The sequence below is a fragment of the Dromiciops gliroides genome, chromosome 3, assembly GCF_019393635.1.
Source record: "Dromiciops gliroides isolate mDroGli1 chromosome 3, mDroGli1.pri, whole genome shotgun sequence".
Classification (NCBI taxonomy): domain Eukaryota; kingdom Metazoa; phylum Chordata; class Mammalia; order Microbiotheria; family Microbiotheriidae; genus Dromiciops; species Dromiciops gliroides.
In genome coordinates, this window is record NC_057863.1 from 625,353,175 (window position 1) to 625,369,290 (window position 16,116).

At 47.2% G+C, this 16,116-nt stretch overlaps 1 protein-coding gene across 2 annotated transcripts in view; it reads left to right on the top strand.

The window, feature by feature from the left end:
- The window catches only part of CTNNBIP1 (catenin beta interacting protein 1), a 58,715-nt gene extending 51,905 nt beyond the window's left edge, over positions 1-6,810 (top strand). For both annotated transcript variants that reach the window (XM_043995147.1, XM_043995146.1), the window contains one exon: positions 4,158-6,810. In XM_043995147.1, the coding sequence (XP_043851082.1) occupies positions 4,158-4,216 (59 nt within the window). In that variant the 3' untranslated portion in view covers positions 4,217-6,810. The remainder of the gene's footprint in view (positions 1-4,157) is intronic.
- The last annotated feature ends 9,306 nt before the right edge of the window (positions 6,811-16,116 follow it).

A 16,116-nucleotide genomic window follows, 5' to 3' on the forward strand; every position in this document is an offset into this window, starting at 1 on the left:
CTTTCCTGAAAGAGAGGAGCCTTTGATGGCCCTTCTGAAGGAGGCCTCATTTCAAAAAGTCAAATGACTTTCTTCTCAGAAGCAGTTTCTCTGTAAGGAGAGGAATTATGCTGAAGCCCCCAGGAGGACTATTTTCCTAAGCAGTATCTTGGGTTCTCTGATGTTGAATCAGGGGCAGGCCAGTATGATAATGTTAGACTCAGTAGGCTTCTCTTCCCTAGAATGGAGAATTGGATTACTGGGTCCCTATAGTGCTTCTCCAGCCCAGCGCTGGGACCCCCAATCCGATTTTCCAAATACAGCAGAAAAGTTAGGAAGGAAGCTCATCCGTTGGCCGATTGAGCTATTGGAAAGAAGATGCAGAGGAAGGAGCTTCCTGCCATATTGGAGTGAGACTGAACAACACGTTTGGGGCAGGGCTTGCCCTCTTCTGCACCCACTCACATGCCAAGAGTTGAGCTGCATAGCAGCCCACACCCGTCCACTGGGCAACCCTTGGGTCGCCTTTCCTGTCACTGCCATTCCGATCCTCCCCCTCCTAGGAAGAATTCCTTCTTGAATGCTCAATAGAAATGAGCCAGAAAGGCCTCAGGACAGCCTGACTGGTGGTGTTTGGGTAGTCACTAAGAGTCCCGTCCAGGCTGCCAAGTGTCAAGGCCCTTGAGGGCACTTTCAGTCAGATTCAGTTTTGGGACTCAACTTGAGCTCAAAGGGCACTTTCCTCTCTCTTCTCCCCTCTCCCCTCAGTGGGGGTTGCAGGAAGAATCTCATTTCCCCTCCAGGTGTCTGGAGTTTGAACAAAATGCCTTCCTAGAGACTTGGGAACAAGTGGGTGTGGATGGACATTTTTGTTTCTCTTTGTCCCTCCTCCCTCTCCTTCTCCCCAACCCTCAACTTTGCTGGCCCAGCATGGAAAACATGACAAAGGAAATGATTTCATGAAGGTCTGGACCCGAATCCTAAAGTCAGATAAAAAGATTTTGTACATATTGAAGGAGCCCGGCTGACTGGTGGCCCCAAGTTAGTTCAGACTTTGCTCCTCTGAACAGCCGGGAAGATTTGGAGAGAGAATGAGCTACCTAAACATAGGCAAGAGTTTCTGTTTGCCCACCCTGCGTGTCTTCTCTCCATTGTTTTGATTTGAATGTTGATTGATGCATTTTGGTTTTTCACACCACATCACTTCCGGATAACTGTGTCCCCGTCCAAACCCATCCCCTACCCCGAGTTCAAATCATCCAACAATATGCCTGTGCCTGACACAGCCAGTGCAAATGCACTCCAGCTTCAGTACTTGGGAACCGACTGGGGTGGTTGTATTCAAACAAGCATTTATGAAGTACCTGTAATGTGTCTAAGTGAAATAAATGGTCCTTGCCCTCAGAGAGCTGCCATTCCATCTTCTCAGGGAAACTCCAATGCAGAGAGAGAGCAAAGACACATGTGGAGAGACTGGACAGACACAAGGTGGTTGGAGGCAGGATCCTTGTCACTGAAGGAAAACGCTTTATTTGACTTAATTCTGCTGTCTCAGTGCACATTCCTAATGCCAGTGTGTCTGTCAGTCATCTTCTCTGCATCGGTTCAGGAGGCCTGCACAGTCCCTGTGTCCTCCTTGACTCGCTCGATATAGAATGCTGTCCTCTAACCCTCCTAGAGCCCAGTCTGGGCAGCTGACGAGCACCTGCTTTGTTTGGAGCTTTTTGCCATTTCACTTGGTTAATCAGCCGGCATTCAGAGGAAATGCAGCTGTGAATCTTGGGGGGGGGGGGGGGGGGTGGGGGGGGGATTGAGCTGTGGTTTGGAAGCCTGGGAGAAAAGGTCAAATCCTTTTTCAGACACTTCCTAGCTGAATGACTTGTCATTTAACCCCTCTCCGTGGCAGTCTCCCTGTCTGTAAGATGGGCATTATAAGAATAGCACCTGCTTCTCAGGGTTGTTCTTTGGATCAAGTGAGATAACAGACACAGAACACTTTGCAAACCTTAAATTGCTCCATAAACAGGAGCTGTCTATGGCACCTTTCTCTGCCCCTGACTACTTTTGGCTCTCTGACCAGTAGTGGGACCCCTTTGTCAAAGCCAACCATGGTGGCCGATGTCTGTGACCCCTTCTACTAGGAAGCTTGAGGCTGGTGAGCAAAGGAGCCCTGGGCTGCAATCGGGCTTAAAGAGATCAGGTGTCCACACTAAGTCTGGCACCCATATAGTGAACTCCCAAGAACAGGGAGCAATGAGGCTGCCCATGGAGGGGGCAAACCTGACCAGGTCAGAAGCTGAGCAGGCAGACCTGTACTAATTAGCCAGAGGAGCCAGCCTGGGGGAAATAGGGAGACCTAGTTTCAAAAAAATAAACAAACAACAACAAAGTATATGGAGTGTTCTCACACAATTCCAAATTATTGTCCAGAATGGTTGGACTAATTCACAGCTCCATCAGCCGTGTGTCATTCATCAGTATGCCTACCTTCCCACAACCCCTCCAACATAGTCTGTTCCTGTCTTTTACCATCTTTGCCAGTCTGACAGGGGTGAAGTTCCACCTCAGAGTGGTTTACATTTGCACTTCTCTTATTAGGGATTTGGACAACTTAAAAATTTTGGTCATGAGTCATTTTAATTTCTTCTTTTGTAAACTTCATATTCTTCAACTGCTTATCAATTAGGGGATGGGCCTTTTGTGTGTCTTATCAGTTTAATCAATTCTGAGCCTTAGAAGAAAGAGTTGGCTTCATCTGAACCCTGCAAAAATATCCACTCTTCCAGAGTTAGTAATAATGATCCCAGAGGATTATGCTCATTTTGAATGCATTTCTTACTGCTGTGTGTCGGGGGCCAGCCAACTGAGTTTCTGTTTGGTCGATAAAATGCTCCAGATTCAGTTCTCATTCTTATTATCTCCTTAGAACCACCCCTGACATTGAGAGCTTCACAAACAAATTATGACACAGCCACAAAACTTGGCTTTTACTCCAGAACAAAAACTGCTGGAGCATGGAGGTTGTCTGCCCTCTTGTCTGTCCGATGGAAAGACATCTGTGTTCACAGCCCAAGCTCTGCAGATTCCCATCTCTAGTTTCTCTTGCAGCTTCTGTCTGGTGTCCTTGAAGCCGTTGGTCCCAGTCTCTTCCAGCTGAAGCAACGTGGGACAGTCAGTGGTGCTGAGTGAAGCCTGGCCTTTCCATTAGACCCCGAAACTTCCTAAGCACAGCCTTCAGTCAGTCAGGAGACATTTCTTTCTTTCTTTCTTTTTTTTTTTTGTGTGACTTGCCCAGGGTCACACAGCTAGTAAGTGTCGAGTGTGAACTCAGGTCCTCCTGAATCCAGGGCCGGTACTTTTATCCACTGCACCACATAGCTGCCCCCAGGAGACATTTCTTAAGCACCTACTATGTGTCAGTCTCTGTGCCGTGTGCTGGGGATACAGAGAAAGGTCAAAGACAGTACTTGTTCTCAAGAAGCTCACAGTCTGATGGGGGGAACTATGTGCAGACAAGCTAGAACAGGACAGATTTGAGCAGTGAGCTAAGGGAAGGCTAAAGCAACTTGTCCCTGGACAAGTCAAGTCATCTCCTCTGTAAAATCAGGATGATAATAGCACCCCCTTCCCATGGTGGGTGTGAGGATCCAGTGCCGTTATATTTACAAAGAGCTCAGCACAGTCCTTGGCGAGCAGTAGGCACTGTGTCCATGCTAGCTCTCCCTCTTCCTCTCCTCCCCACCCCACCCTCCTCACGCCTCTAACAGGCCCGTTGGCGGCTGCTCTTGGGTCACCTTGTTAGTTACCCTCTGTCAGGACATGGCAAGTGAGTAAATGATGGAATGAAGTGAGCATTGAGGTGGTTCAGCCACCCCCCCCCTCAAGCTCCTGAAGCCAGCTGCTGCCAGCACTTAGCCATGGTTCTGCTAGTGCGGGTCTAGCTCCAGAAGACATGTCAACTGCACTGGTGATGGGAAGAAGTTTGGGAATGAAGGCAGAATGTGCAGGGTCCCCTAAGGCCCATGAAGGCAAGGTGCCGAGAGGCCTCTTGGGTCTTGGGAGCTTCGGGCCTGAGGCCTGTTTCGGGAGCCCAGCGGGGACGGCGGCCATCCGGCCTCCTCATCCCCCGGCCCCAACACCTGCTGGTGCTCTCCCTCACCCGGCTTCTGTTTTTGCAGGTGCAGAGGATGTGGTCATGGCGTTTTCCAGGTCTGAGACAGAGGACAGGAGGCAATAGCCACAAAGCATCCTGGGAACCCCTGGAAGCCAACAAGGGCCATGAGAGCTCTGCCGGCTGGAGAAGCTGGTTGACTGCACCGGGTCCCCTGCCCTTCCCCCCTCCCCCCTCTTCAGACCCCCAACCCCCTCCCCCCTGCCCAGCCCCACTGCTCAGCCGGCTGTGTTCTCAAGGGAGAGGCCAGTGGTGCACATGGGATTGGCTCAAAGGGATGGACTCTGCAATTGGCTAAAGGGAGAAATCTTTTATTTTTTAAATCCTGACCAATGGAAACCTTGTCTTTTTATTTCTGCCTCTTTCACCACCTCATCCCCCTTCTTGCTGTCTGGGCATAGAACTTCCCAGGAAGCTCTCCTATGCCTTGGTGCTTTATTTAGGTCATTTTTAGGAATGTGAAAAGGTTTTGATTGGCTGCCTAAAACTGGAAACAACTCTTGATTGGCTGATGAAAGGAAAATGCTTCTCTCTTTGATTGGTTTCAGGTATTCTGCTGATCTCAACAGCTTGATTCTGAGTAAAGAGAACAGGGTCTGGGGCATTGGCTGTTACATTTGACTTGAAAAAAATATATAAAACCAAGTGTGCTTTGCGATATTTATTACACAAAGAGCTGCTGCTGCTTTAAAATTTTATTTTTTAATTCGATTGGCTTATGGTCAATATGTTTGGTTTCCCGATGGTTCCTCCATGGCTCAAGTTAGCATAGATTCCCCCCCCCCAAAAAAAAAACCCCAATAACAACAACAAAACTGTACCACCTCTGCTGCTTGAAATCTCTGGTCCCAGGGGGAAGCCAACTCAGAGTGTATTTACATTAATAATAGCACCTGCCCTCTCTGGAGCTGGGAATCTAAGGGGACCCTTGGCGGGGCCACAGCTGCAAAGTAGAACCCAGGACAAGCTGTATTTCAGCTCTGTAAGAGTCAGTGTTAGAGGTCACTAGAAGCTGAGGAGTGGGAAGGTGTGTGTGTGTGTTGCACTCATGCCTCTGCCACTCTCTGTAGAGTAAGGATGATGCTGGGAAAAAATCCAGGTCTCTCTGCACCTTCAAACCTTGTTTCTACTGCAGCCTGGGAGCTTCTTGCTTGAAGGGGAGATTTTGGTCCCTCAAGCTCTTCTCAGTCCTTGTTTAGAGATTTCCGTTGCTTCCAGCTTTAGGAGTAAAGGATGCCGAATACCGGGAGGCCCCACATGAAGCACACAGGCCCTTCCTACAGGATTACTTGGCCCCTGGTCTGGAACCTGGGGATAGTTGAGGAGATAGGGTTCAATTCACTTGTCCTAAGGGTGCCTTTGGTCTACCTTCCCTCCCCTCCTGTGTGCTTCTACCACCCCACCCTTACCCTAACAGTCTTGCAGTAACTAGAGTGTCTGGAGAGCCTATGACCCCAAGGGGCAGTCCTCCCAGCCTGCACTGCCCCTTTGAAGAGCCTAGCCCACATGTAGAAAAGAAAACCATTAATCATAGTTGCACAGGTTTCTGCCTGGCAGGTAGGGCCAACATCAGCTCACAGTCATTACTTCCCCACCTGTACATGGCCCTGAGCCCGGGCTCTCTGGAGCCCCAGGTTAATGCAGAGGAAGCAGGAGCTCTCCATGGCCACTCACCCACCCTTCCTTCCCTTGAAGGGTCACTGCACCCCCATCTCTCCTGCCTGACTTCCTGTGGCACACACAGGACTGTACTTCCAAGTAAACAGGAAAAGATGCCAAGTCCATAGGAAACTGTTCTTAGGGAAGAGGAAGCCTCAGCGCCATCCCTGTACAAATCCCAAGTTGGTAATAAAGGGTCTAGCTCTAAGCCCTTTCCCCAGGGAGGGGATGAAGTTTTCTGAGCCAACAGTCCTTCCTGCCCAAAGGCTCGGGGCCAGCCAACAGCCAACAAGGCATGAGTATACAGCTGCAGAGGGTCAGCAGTTTAATGACCTCAAACATGTGCAGAGAGGTTGCACCAGAGCGGGCCACTGTCTGTGACCAATTAGCAGTGCTAACGAGGCCCCCACCAACCTCTGGTCCAATCTCTTTAAGGTCAGTGAGTTTGGGACAATGTAACCCATTCACAGCCATACACCAACCGGCCCCTAACCCTAGCCAGGCTGCTCGGCCAGGTCGCCAGTGCTCTCGGTCACAAAGGGGGCAGGAGTAAGGAAGAGCATGTGTGTCCTGGAACAGGTTCATCTCCTCTCTAGCTAAACACCTAGATAGCGGGTCAGTAGCAATATTTTCACCTACAAAGGATAACATGCAAAAAACTGAGTGTCGTTGGCTGGCATCCCGATCATAGGGTGGAAAGTGAACTCAGACACACAGGCAGGGTCCCCTTCTTGGAGTCGGGGGTCAGTCCCAGTTATTGCCCAGTGTACTCTGCAAGACTGAATCTCCTCTCAAGGGTCAGACTCCAGATGCAGTGGCTACAAGCCCCAGGCCCGCCCGTGTCAAGCTAACGTGCATCTCTCTTGTGTCCCCAATGCCAACTCTGACCTGTCTCATCTTCTGAAGAAGAAAAGTGAAAGTGTTTCTGTGGTTTAACCTTTTGACTAAAAATGTAACTGTTGGGGAAAAAAATAACAATAAAGGGTTTTAATAGCTTGTCATGGATTGGCTCGAGTTGATTTCTTCCACGGAGCACACACTGTCATTTCTTTTCGTCGTCCTGTGCCAGCCATGGAGAGGACTTTATGTTTCCCAGTGAAATGGAAAGAGGAACCAAGAATCTCCAAGAGCAGATTCAGGGTTTGGGGTTTCCTAGAAATCAGGAAAAACTGGGGAGGGGAAAAGGGGCTCTGTAACAAAAGATTCATCACAGCAGCATGTGGGGAGCAGAAAAGATGGAAACTGCTCATCTCTTGTACTCCCTTCAAGACAGCTCAAGGAGCAGCTAGGTGGTACAGTGGATAGAGCACTGGCCCTGGATTCAGGAGGACCTGAGTTCAAATCCGCCTCGGACACTTGACACTTACTAGCTGTGTGACCCTGGGCAAGTCACTTAACCCTAATTGCCTAACCAAAAAAAAAAAAAAAAAGCTCAGATCTCCCCTTTCTGCAGGAAGGTTTCTAGTCCCCCCCCTTCCCTCCCTCATCCCCCAATAATGGAGTCTTCCGTCAGAGTTGACCTTCTGTCTAATCCAAAGCTTATCTGCATCTTGTTTCCCCTCTTAGAATGTGAGGCTGGGCTTTTGGGGTACATTCTCTGTATCCCCAGTGCTTAGTCGAGTGCCTGGTACTCAGTAAGCACTTAATAAATGCTTATTGCCTGGGGCAGCTAGGTGGTGCAGTGGATAGAGCACCGGCCCTGGATTCAGGAGTACCTGAGTTCAAATCCAGCCTCAGACACTTAACACTTACTAGCTGTGTGACCCTGGGCAAGTCACTTAACCCCAACTGCCTCACTAAAAAAAAAAAAAAAAAAAAAGCTTATTACAGGGCAGCTAGGTGGCACAGTGGATAGAGCATTGGCCCTGGAGTCAGAAGGACCTGAGTTCAAATTCGGCCTCAGACTTGACACACACTAGCTGTGTGACCTTGGGCGAGTCACTTAACCTCGATTGCCTCACCAAAAAAAAAATATATTTTTTTAAGATGCTTGTTGCCTAATGACCAATAGTAATTCAGGGAAACAGGAAAAGCTAAAGGAACAGGTAAAAACCAAGCAAAGAGAGAACCAAGAGAAGAACATATGTGCCAACATTACTTAAGATGCTGCCAAATTCTGATTAATTTCAATAACCAATCTTGGTCCCAGACAAAAAGAGGAGAAAATAGTGGAGCGAGAACTAGCTGGCCAGTCAGAGGACCTGGGTTTGAATCCTGGTTCTATTCTTTAATACCTGTATGACTTTGGGCAAGTCATAATCTCGGGACCTTGGCATTCTCCTGTTTAAAATAAATGAGTTCAATTAGATAACCCCCAATGCCCTTCCAAGCTCTAACGTTATGATCCTGAGTCTATCAATCAAGAAGCATGTGGTAAGTGCCAACTATGTTCTGGGCGCTGGGGAATAGAGACCAAAAAGAAAGAGTCCCCTGCTCTCACAAGAAGGGTTGTGTCTTAGGAGCTCCCTCTCCACAGAAAGGTAAAGATTATGGGAGTGGAATTTTGCATGCACTGTCAAATGCACGGTCTTTGGGCATTAGGTTTTGCTCAAATATTTTTCTTTGTTGTGAGGGAGGACATTTGGAAAATGTTCTGATGATGTTTTTCAAGGGCACAAGTAAGTTATTGATTGGGGAAAATAAAGATAAGACCATGAGAAAATTGACAGCAGGTAACTGCACATTCACTTATACTAAATGGACATGAGTCGACTGCATTGGGTTTTGTGGTAGCTGAAGTCCCTGGGGCACCTCGTTATAGGTTGAGTGGAGGGATTGGAAGAGGTGGGGAAGTACTCAGGGTATCTTCCTGCATTTGTAGGGAGAGAAAGAAAAATCAAATATCATGTTCTTGTGGCTGCCCAGACCTGAGGAGAGAGTGGGGGGTGGGGGGTGGGAGTCAAGTTTAAAACTAAATGGAACTTCTCTTATTTCCCCACCCCTACCTCCCTTCAGGTGAATAAATAGTAGCTGGGAGAATTGTGGGCTGCCAAGGCAGCTTGAACGGGCCCCTTTGTAAGGAGGGAAAATGATCCTCTGCATTGTTCTTTGTTCAGGTGGCTGACCTCTTCCTGCAGGAGGGAGCCACGCAGGTTCCTGGAGGGGCCCTCCCCTCTCAAGTGCCCAGGGGAAGATCCCAACACTACTTACTGCCTGTCTTAGATCCTTTTCCTTACCCCTCCCCCCCATTCCGCACCCACGTTGAAGAGTGATTCAATGCTTCAGAGAGGGAACAAGTTCAGAATCACAGGACTTAACACAAGGCCAAAAAGAGGACAACAGTCCTGGAGCCCTTGCCTTTTTTTTTTTTTTTTTTTTGGTGAGGCAATTGGGGTTAAGTGACTTGCCCAGGGTCACACAGCTAGTAAGTGTTAAGTGTCTGAGGCCGGATTTGAACCCAGGTCCTCCTGACTCCAGGGCCGGTGCTCTATCCACTGTGCCCACCTAGCTGCCCCGAGCCCTTGCCTTTAATATCAGACTTTCCTGGGTAACCCACTGTGCCAATGATGTAATGGAGAAGGCTCCAAATTTGAGGGACAGGATAAAATGAGCTAGAGCTAGAAGGGACCTCAGTGTCCAACCCCCTTGTTTTACAGATGGGGAAACTGAGACCCAGGGAGGGTGACTTCCCCCATCGGGATCAGAGGTGGACCTTGTCGATTGTTCATGATGGTCCTCAAAATGTTTAGAAATAATTTTCTTGTCTCCATCCAGAAAGCATGGACTAGGAGCCAGGAGATGTGAGTGTGAATCTCATTTCTGACACTACATTGTCAATCAGCCATTTGACGGTCAGTCATCAAGCATTTATCAAGTGATTATTATGTGCCAGACACTGTGATAAGTGCTAGAAATACAAATACAGGCAGGAAAGAAACATTTTTTTTTTAGGAGTGATGGTCCTGACCCCTAGAGTTACCTCTGTCTCCTGGCTCCAGTCAGGTAGTAGCCATGCCTCACTGACTCTCCTGCTATAGAATTTTATCTCCCCTTACTTCTTAGGTGTATCCGTCCTGATATCTAGTTGGTCAATTTAAACTTTAATAGTCCCTTGACTCCTTGGTATGCCTGTCCTGTTATCTGTTCATCCTAAGCCCCATGTCAAATGGGACTCTCTCCTCCCAGAAATAGAAATTGACACACCAAACTCTTTTCTTTTTTTTTCTATTTTTCTTTTTTTGCGGGGCAATGGGGATTAAATGACTTGCCCAGGGTCACACAGCTAGTAAGTGTAAAGTATCTGAGGCAGGATTTGAACTCAGGTACTCCTGAATCCAGGGCTGGTGCTTTATCCACTGCGCCACCTAGCCGCCCCCACCAAACTCTTTTCTAAGTAGGAGGAGGTAGGTGAGGGTACTTCCCTTTCTAAGGAATAAAGGTTCTCTTAGGTGAATTCTGGGCTAAGAGATTGCCTTTAGATGGATCAATATCCCTATTACTTTGGGGTGAGAAAAACAATGCCGTAAACAAGACAAGAGTTATTCTTTGTTCAAAGATTTTCGTTTTTGTTTTTGGCGGGGCAACGGGGTTAAGTGACTTGCCAAGTGTCTGAGGCTGGATTTGAACTCAGGTCTTCCTGAATCCAGGGCTGGTGTTTTATCTACTGCACTACCTAGCTGCCCCCTGTTCAAAGATTTTTAATTCAATTCCCTAAGAAAGGCTCTACCTTTTGTTCTGGCCACTTTCCCACAGGGAAAAATTTGAGACTGCTGAGATATTCTTTCTTAATATTTCTATAGAAACAAAAATATTTAAAAATATGTTTCCACAAAATATGCTTTGACAAGTCACTTAAATTTCCTGAATCTCTGTGTCCTCGTCTGTAAAATGGAGGTGACAAAACATCTAAGCTCCTATCTCACAGGTTTTTGTGAAAACCAAATGGAGAAACTATATATGAGATGCTTTGGTTTTTTGTTTGTTTTGTTTTTGGTGAGGCAATTGGGGTTAAGTGACTTGCCCAGGGTCACACAGCTAGTAAGTGTTAAGTGTCTGAGGTCGGATTTGAACTCAGGTCCTCCTGAATCCAGGGCCGGTGGTTTATCCTATGAGGTGCTTTGGAAACTTAAAGTCCGATATAAATGCCAGCCCTTATTATTGGAAGGGGCACCGGGAACCAAGCAAATCAATGCCTCAGGAGCTACAGCACTAATTGTGGACTGGGGCTGAGTACCCTGGGATGCGGGAGCATGAAGGGAGAGACTACTTCAAGAGAACATCTGAGAAGCCCTGACCCTTCCAGTCCACATGTGGATGCAGAATCTCTGGAGAGTCTCTGATGTCTGAGGAATGGGGCGAGCACATGAGTGGCGTGTGCCTGCGGAATGAGGAACACAATCTTTCTGAACAACTCCCAGCCAGTTCAGGAAATGGACTCTGAAGAATGCCCTCTGAGGGACAGAAGACCTCGGGAACCATATGAAGGATCTGTTGGTCAAACTAGCTGGCAAATGCATAGAGTTCTAGACCTGGAGTCGGGAAGAATTAGCTCACAGTTTTACTCTTTCCTCATCTGGAAAATGGGGATAATAATTGCATCTCCTCCCCACCCCCCGCCCCCCAGAGTTGTTGTGAGGGTCAAAAGAGAAGATGTGTGGGGCAGCTAGGTGGCGCAGTGGATAAAGCACCAGCCCTGGATTCAGGAGGACTTGAGTTCAAATGTGGCCCAGACACTTACTAGCTGTGTGACCCTGGGCAAGTCACTTAAGCCTCATTGCCCCCACAAAAAGAGAGAGACAGAGAGAGAGAGAGACAGAGAGAGGATGTGGAAAGCAGTTTGCAAACCTTAAAGTACTACATAAATGCTATTATTGTTAGCATTGCCATTTATCATAATAGGATCTTCACAGATTCCCATAAGTCTCTATGTCTCATAGTGGTGCCACCTAAGATCAGGGAAGGACAGGATATGCACATACTAATATGTATTAAGCACTTCTTATGTGCCAGGTACTGAGTACTAGAGATATAAGGCAAAGATGAAGCAATTCCTGTCCTTACAGTGCAGACTGATAACTTGTCTTGTAGCTGGTTCGACTCTCAAGGACACACTGAGAGTCCAGCTAGGGGTGGAAATAGCAAATTATGTCAGCTCAGAGGGGGCTTCATCCTTGACTCATTCTGGGTGTCTTGCATACCCCCAGGAACAGTGTTTCTAGAAAATAGGGCAACTCAAGAAGGCAGGTTAAGTTGGCTTCAGAGTGACAAAGTGGGGCAGCTAGGTGGCACAGTGGATAGAGCACCAGCCCTGGATTCAGGTGTACCTGAGTTCAAATCTGACCTCAGACACTTAACACTTACTAGCTGTGCGACCCTGGGCAAGTCACTTAACCCCAATTGCCCTGCAAAAAACAAAAACAAAAACAAAACAGAGTGGCAAAGTTATTTAGGTGGGGGAGGACACTGGCAGTCAGGGGAGGGCTCAGAGAATGAAGAAAGACCTCATGCAAAAGGTGGCTCTTGAATTGAGCTTTGAGAGACACAAGTGATTCTAAGAGGAAGAGGGTATCCAGAAGTTAAGGGAGGGGGAAATGTCCAAGCCAGGCTAATTCCAGACAGTGCAAAGGCATGGAGGTGGGAGATGCCATTTTGTGTATGAAGAACTATAAGGTCAGTCTGGTTTGACCCCTAAATACAAATGAAAGTGGCTTAGGACACTGGTCTGTGAATTCAAGGTTCCCCCAGACCAAACCATTTGCTAGGCAGCCAGCAGTTTTTAGTATTATACCTGTAGAGTGGAGGCTATCAGATTCCCAAGTCAGGAGAAGATTGAAGGAAAAAGCAGCCTTCATCTATCTCCTGGGATTTTAGCAATAGGAATAAAATACCTCAAGGGAATTCTAGTCATTTTTCAGTAGCTCATGGGAAAGGTTGTCGGTGACATGATTAGAGACATTGATGTATCTGCACAACCTTGTTGTTTTGGAGAGATCAGGTGAAGGAGGCCAACAGCCTGCGTGTGTATGGCCTCCAGGTCAGAAGAATTCAGAGGGGGGCAGCGAGGTGGCGCAGTGGAGTCAGGAGGACCTGAGTTCAAATCCAGCCTCAGACACCTGACACTTCCTAGCTGTGTGACCCTGGGCAAGTCACTTAGTCCTCATTGCCCCACCCCTCCCCCTAAAAAAAAGATTTACAAAGAAGAGTTCAGAGAGGAGGCAACAACAGTGTGGAGGTCAAGTTCACCATAAGGAAGTCCAATCAGGAGAGTGAGTCTTGCTGTTAAATCTCAGGGCTAGGAAAAACAAAAGATGACAGACCAGTGAAGAATCACCATAAATACCAAGTGGTGAGAGATTGTGGAACGTGCCAGTCTACAAAGTAACCTTGGAGAATGATCAGGACCCTGTGGAAGTGACATATCACAGCCACCTGACGGAGTCGTGGAGTTTTGTGGTTGTTCAGTCATTTTCAGCTGTCTGACTCTTTGTGACCCCATTTGGGGTTTTCTTGGAAAAGATACTGGAGTGGTTTGCCATCTCCTTCTCCAGCACATTTTACAGATGAGGAAACAGGCAAACAGGGTGAAGTGACTTGCCTAGTCACATAGCTTTTAAATGTCTGAGGCTGAATTTGAACTCAGGTTTTCATGACTCCAGGCCTGAAAGTCTATCTACTTCACCACCTAGCTGTCCTTAGTGATGAAGACCTGTGTTCAAATCCTACCTCAGACACTCACTGTATGTGTGACTCTGGACTCGAAAGTTTGTTTTGTTTTGTTTCCAGGAACTGTATGAACACAATTACAAAACACTTTTCCACTTTTTTTTTTTTAAATGAGGCAATTGGGGTTAAGTGACTTGCCCAGGGTCACACAGCTAGTAAGTGTCAAGTGTCTGAGGCTGGATTTGAACTCAGGTACTCCTGAATCCAGGGCCAGTGCTTTATCCACTGTGCCACCTAGCCACCCCCGACTCGAAAGTTTTTAAGAATACTTCTAGCTCTAAAATCTATGTTATGATCCTGAGTTACTCCAATTTCTCGATAAGCAGGAAGACAGAATCAGTGGTAAGTGAGAAAAAGCCAGGCTCCAGGAGGGGCTCACCCACTAGGGGCAGATTATGGCCCATATGGAGAGAATCTTTCTTACAATTTGGTTGGGGGGCAGCTAGGTGGTGCAGTGGATAAAGCACTGGCCCTGGATTCAGGAGGACCTGAGTTCAAAGCCGGCCTCAGACACTTAACACTAGCTGTGTGACTCTGGGCAAGTCACTTAGTCCCCATTGCCTCTCAAAAAAACAAACCAAACCAAAACAAAAAACCAAAAAAACAATTTGGATGGTACTCCCTGAAAGGGAGGGTTGAGAAACCCTTCTAAGAATGCCCAAACCTGGGGCAGCTAGGTGGTGCAGTGGATAGAGCACTGGCCCTGGATTCAGGAGGACCTGAGTTCAAAGCCGGCCTCAGACACTTAACACTAGCTGTGTGACTCTGGGCAAGTCACTTAGCCCCCATTGCCTCTCAAAAAAACAAACCAAAACAAAACAAAAAACCAAAAAACAATTTGGATGGTACTCCCTGAAAGGGAGGGTTGAGAAACCCTTCTAAGAATGCCCAAACCTGGGGCAGCTAGGTGGTGCAGTGGATAGAGCACCGGCCCTGGAGTCAGGAGTACTTGAGTTCAAATCCTGCCTCAGACACTTAACACTTACTAGCTATGTGACCTTAGGCAAGTCACTTAACCCCAATTGCCTCACAAAACAAACAAAACAAACAACAAAGAATGCCCAAACCTGCTGGGACTGGCATTCTCAGCACGGATGATGGCTGCAGAGGCAAGGAGGAGCAGCTATGTCAAAGGTAGTCACAGTGTGACCATTCCAAGGAAGCTATGAGAGACAGGCAGCCATTGCCAGGCATGAGAACTGTTCCAGCCTCCATCAAACTCTTTTCCAGGTCAAAGCTCCAGGTTTCCGGGAACTGTCTTCTTCTCCACCAACAAAGGATTCTATGGCAATTTCTTCACATACTAGAGGGGAAAAGGAGAGTTGATCGAGAATGATTCCAAGGTGTGGAGTCTCTCTATTATTTAAAAAAAAATTTTTTTAGGGGCAATGAGGATTAAGTGACTTGCCCAAGGTCACACAGCTTGTAAGTGTCAAGTGTCTGAGGCTGGATTTGAACTCAGGTCCTCCTGAATCCAGGGCCGGTGCTTTATCCACTGCACCACCTAGCTGCCCTCTCTATTATTTACATTTGTTATTCTGTCCCTATTAAATTCTTTGCTATTGGATTTCATGCTTGGTATGTCCGTAGAGAACACACTAGACGGGGCCTTGATCTCATTGCATGCTCATGATTAGCTAAAATCCCCTCTGGGAGATGCTACTGATTTTCAGAACTGTAACAACATGTCTGCAGCCTCAGCCCGGGACCTCCCTCTGTGCCTGGGGCCTTCTTGCCACAGAAGAGCCAACCCTCCTCACCCTGGAATGTCCCTCAGCTGAGTCAACCCCCTTTTTCCATCGGTGAATTCTTCCTGGGGCTTACATTTCGGCAAGAGGTCTACATCTTCCTGAGTTCAAATCCAGCCTCACTCAGACACTTACTAGCTATGTGACCCTGGGCAAGTCACTTAACCCCAAATGACTCACCAAAAAAAAGAAGAAAGAGGGGGCAGCTGGGTGGCGCAGTGGATAAAGCACTGGCCCTGGATTCAGGAGGACCTGAGTTCAAAGCCAGTGTCAGACACTTGACACTTACTAGCTGTGTGACCCTGGGCAAGTCACTTAACCCTCATTGCCCTGCAAAAAACAAACAAAAAAAAAAAAGAAGAAAGAAAGAAAGAAAGAAAGAAAGAAAGAAAGAAAGAAAGAAAGAAAGAAAGAAAGAAAGAAAGAAAGAAAGAAGAAAGGTCTTAAGAGCATGGACTTGCTTGCTTAACACTTAACACACAATAAGTGTTTAATAAATTCTTTATTATTCATCCATTCATGTATTATGCAGTATGACCCAGTCCTGTTGTTTTTCCCAGAGTATACATGGTCTGAAATATCAATAGCAGAAGATTCCAGAAGCAGCCAGGTGACACAGTAGATAGAGGGAAGAACTGAGTTCGAATCTTGCCTCAGATGCTTACCAAGCTGTGTGACCCTGGGCAAGTTATTTCACCTCTCTCTGCCTCAGTTTTCTCATCCATAAAATGAGGATGACCGCACCTGCCTTTAAAAGGAGGAACAAATGAGGTGACTTATAAAGTTTTGTTTTCTTTTTCTTTTTTTACAAATCTTAAAGCACTATATAAATGCTACCTAGCTCTCATTACTCACCGTCCTGCTGCTACTTCCTCCTAAGGGAGTAAGGACAGTGGC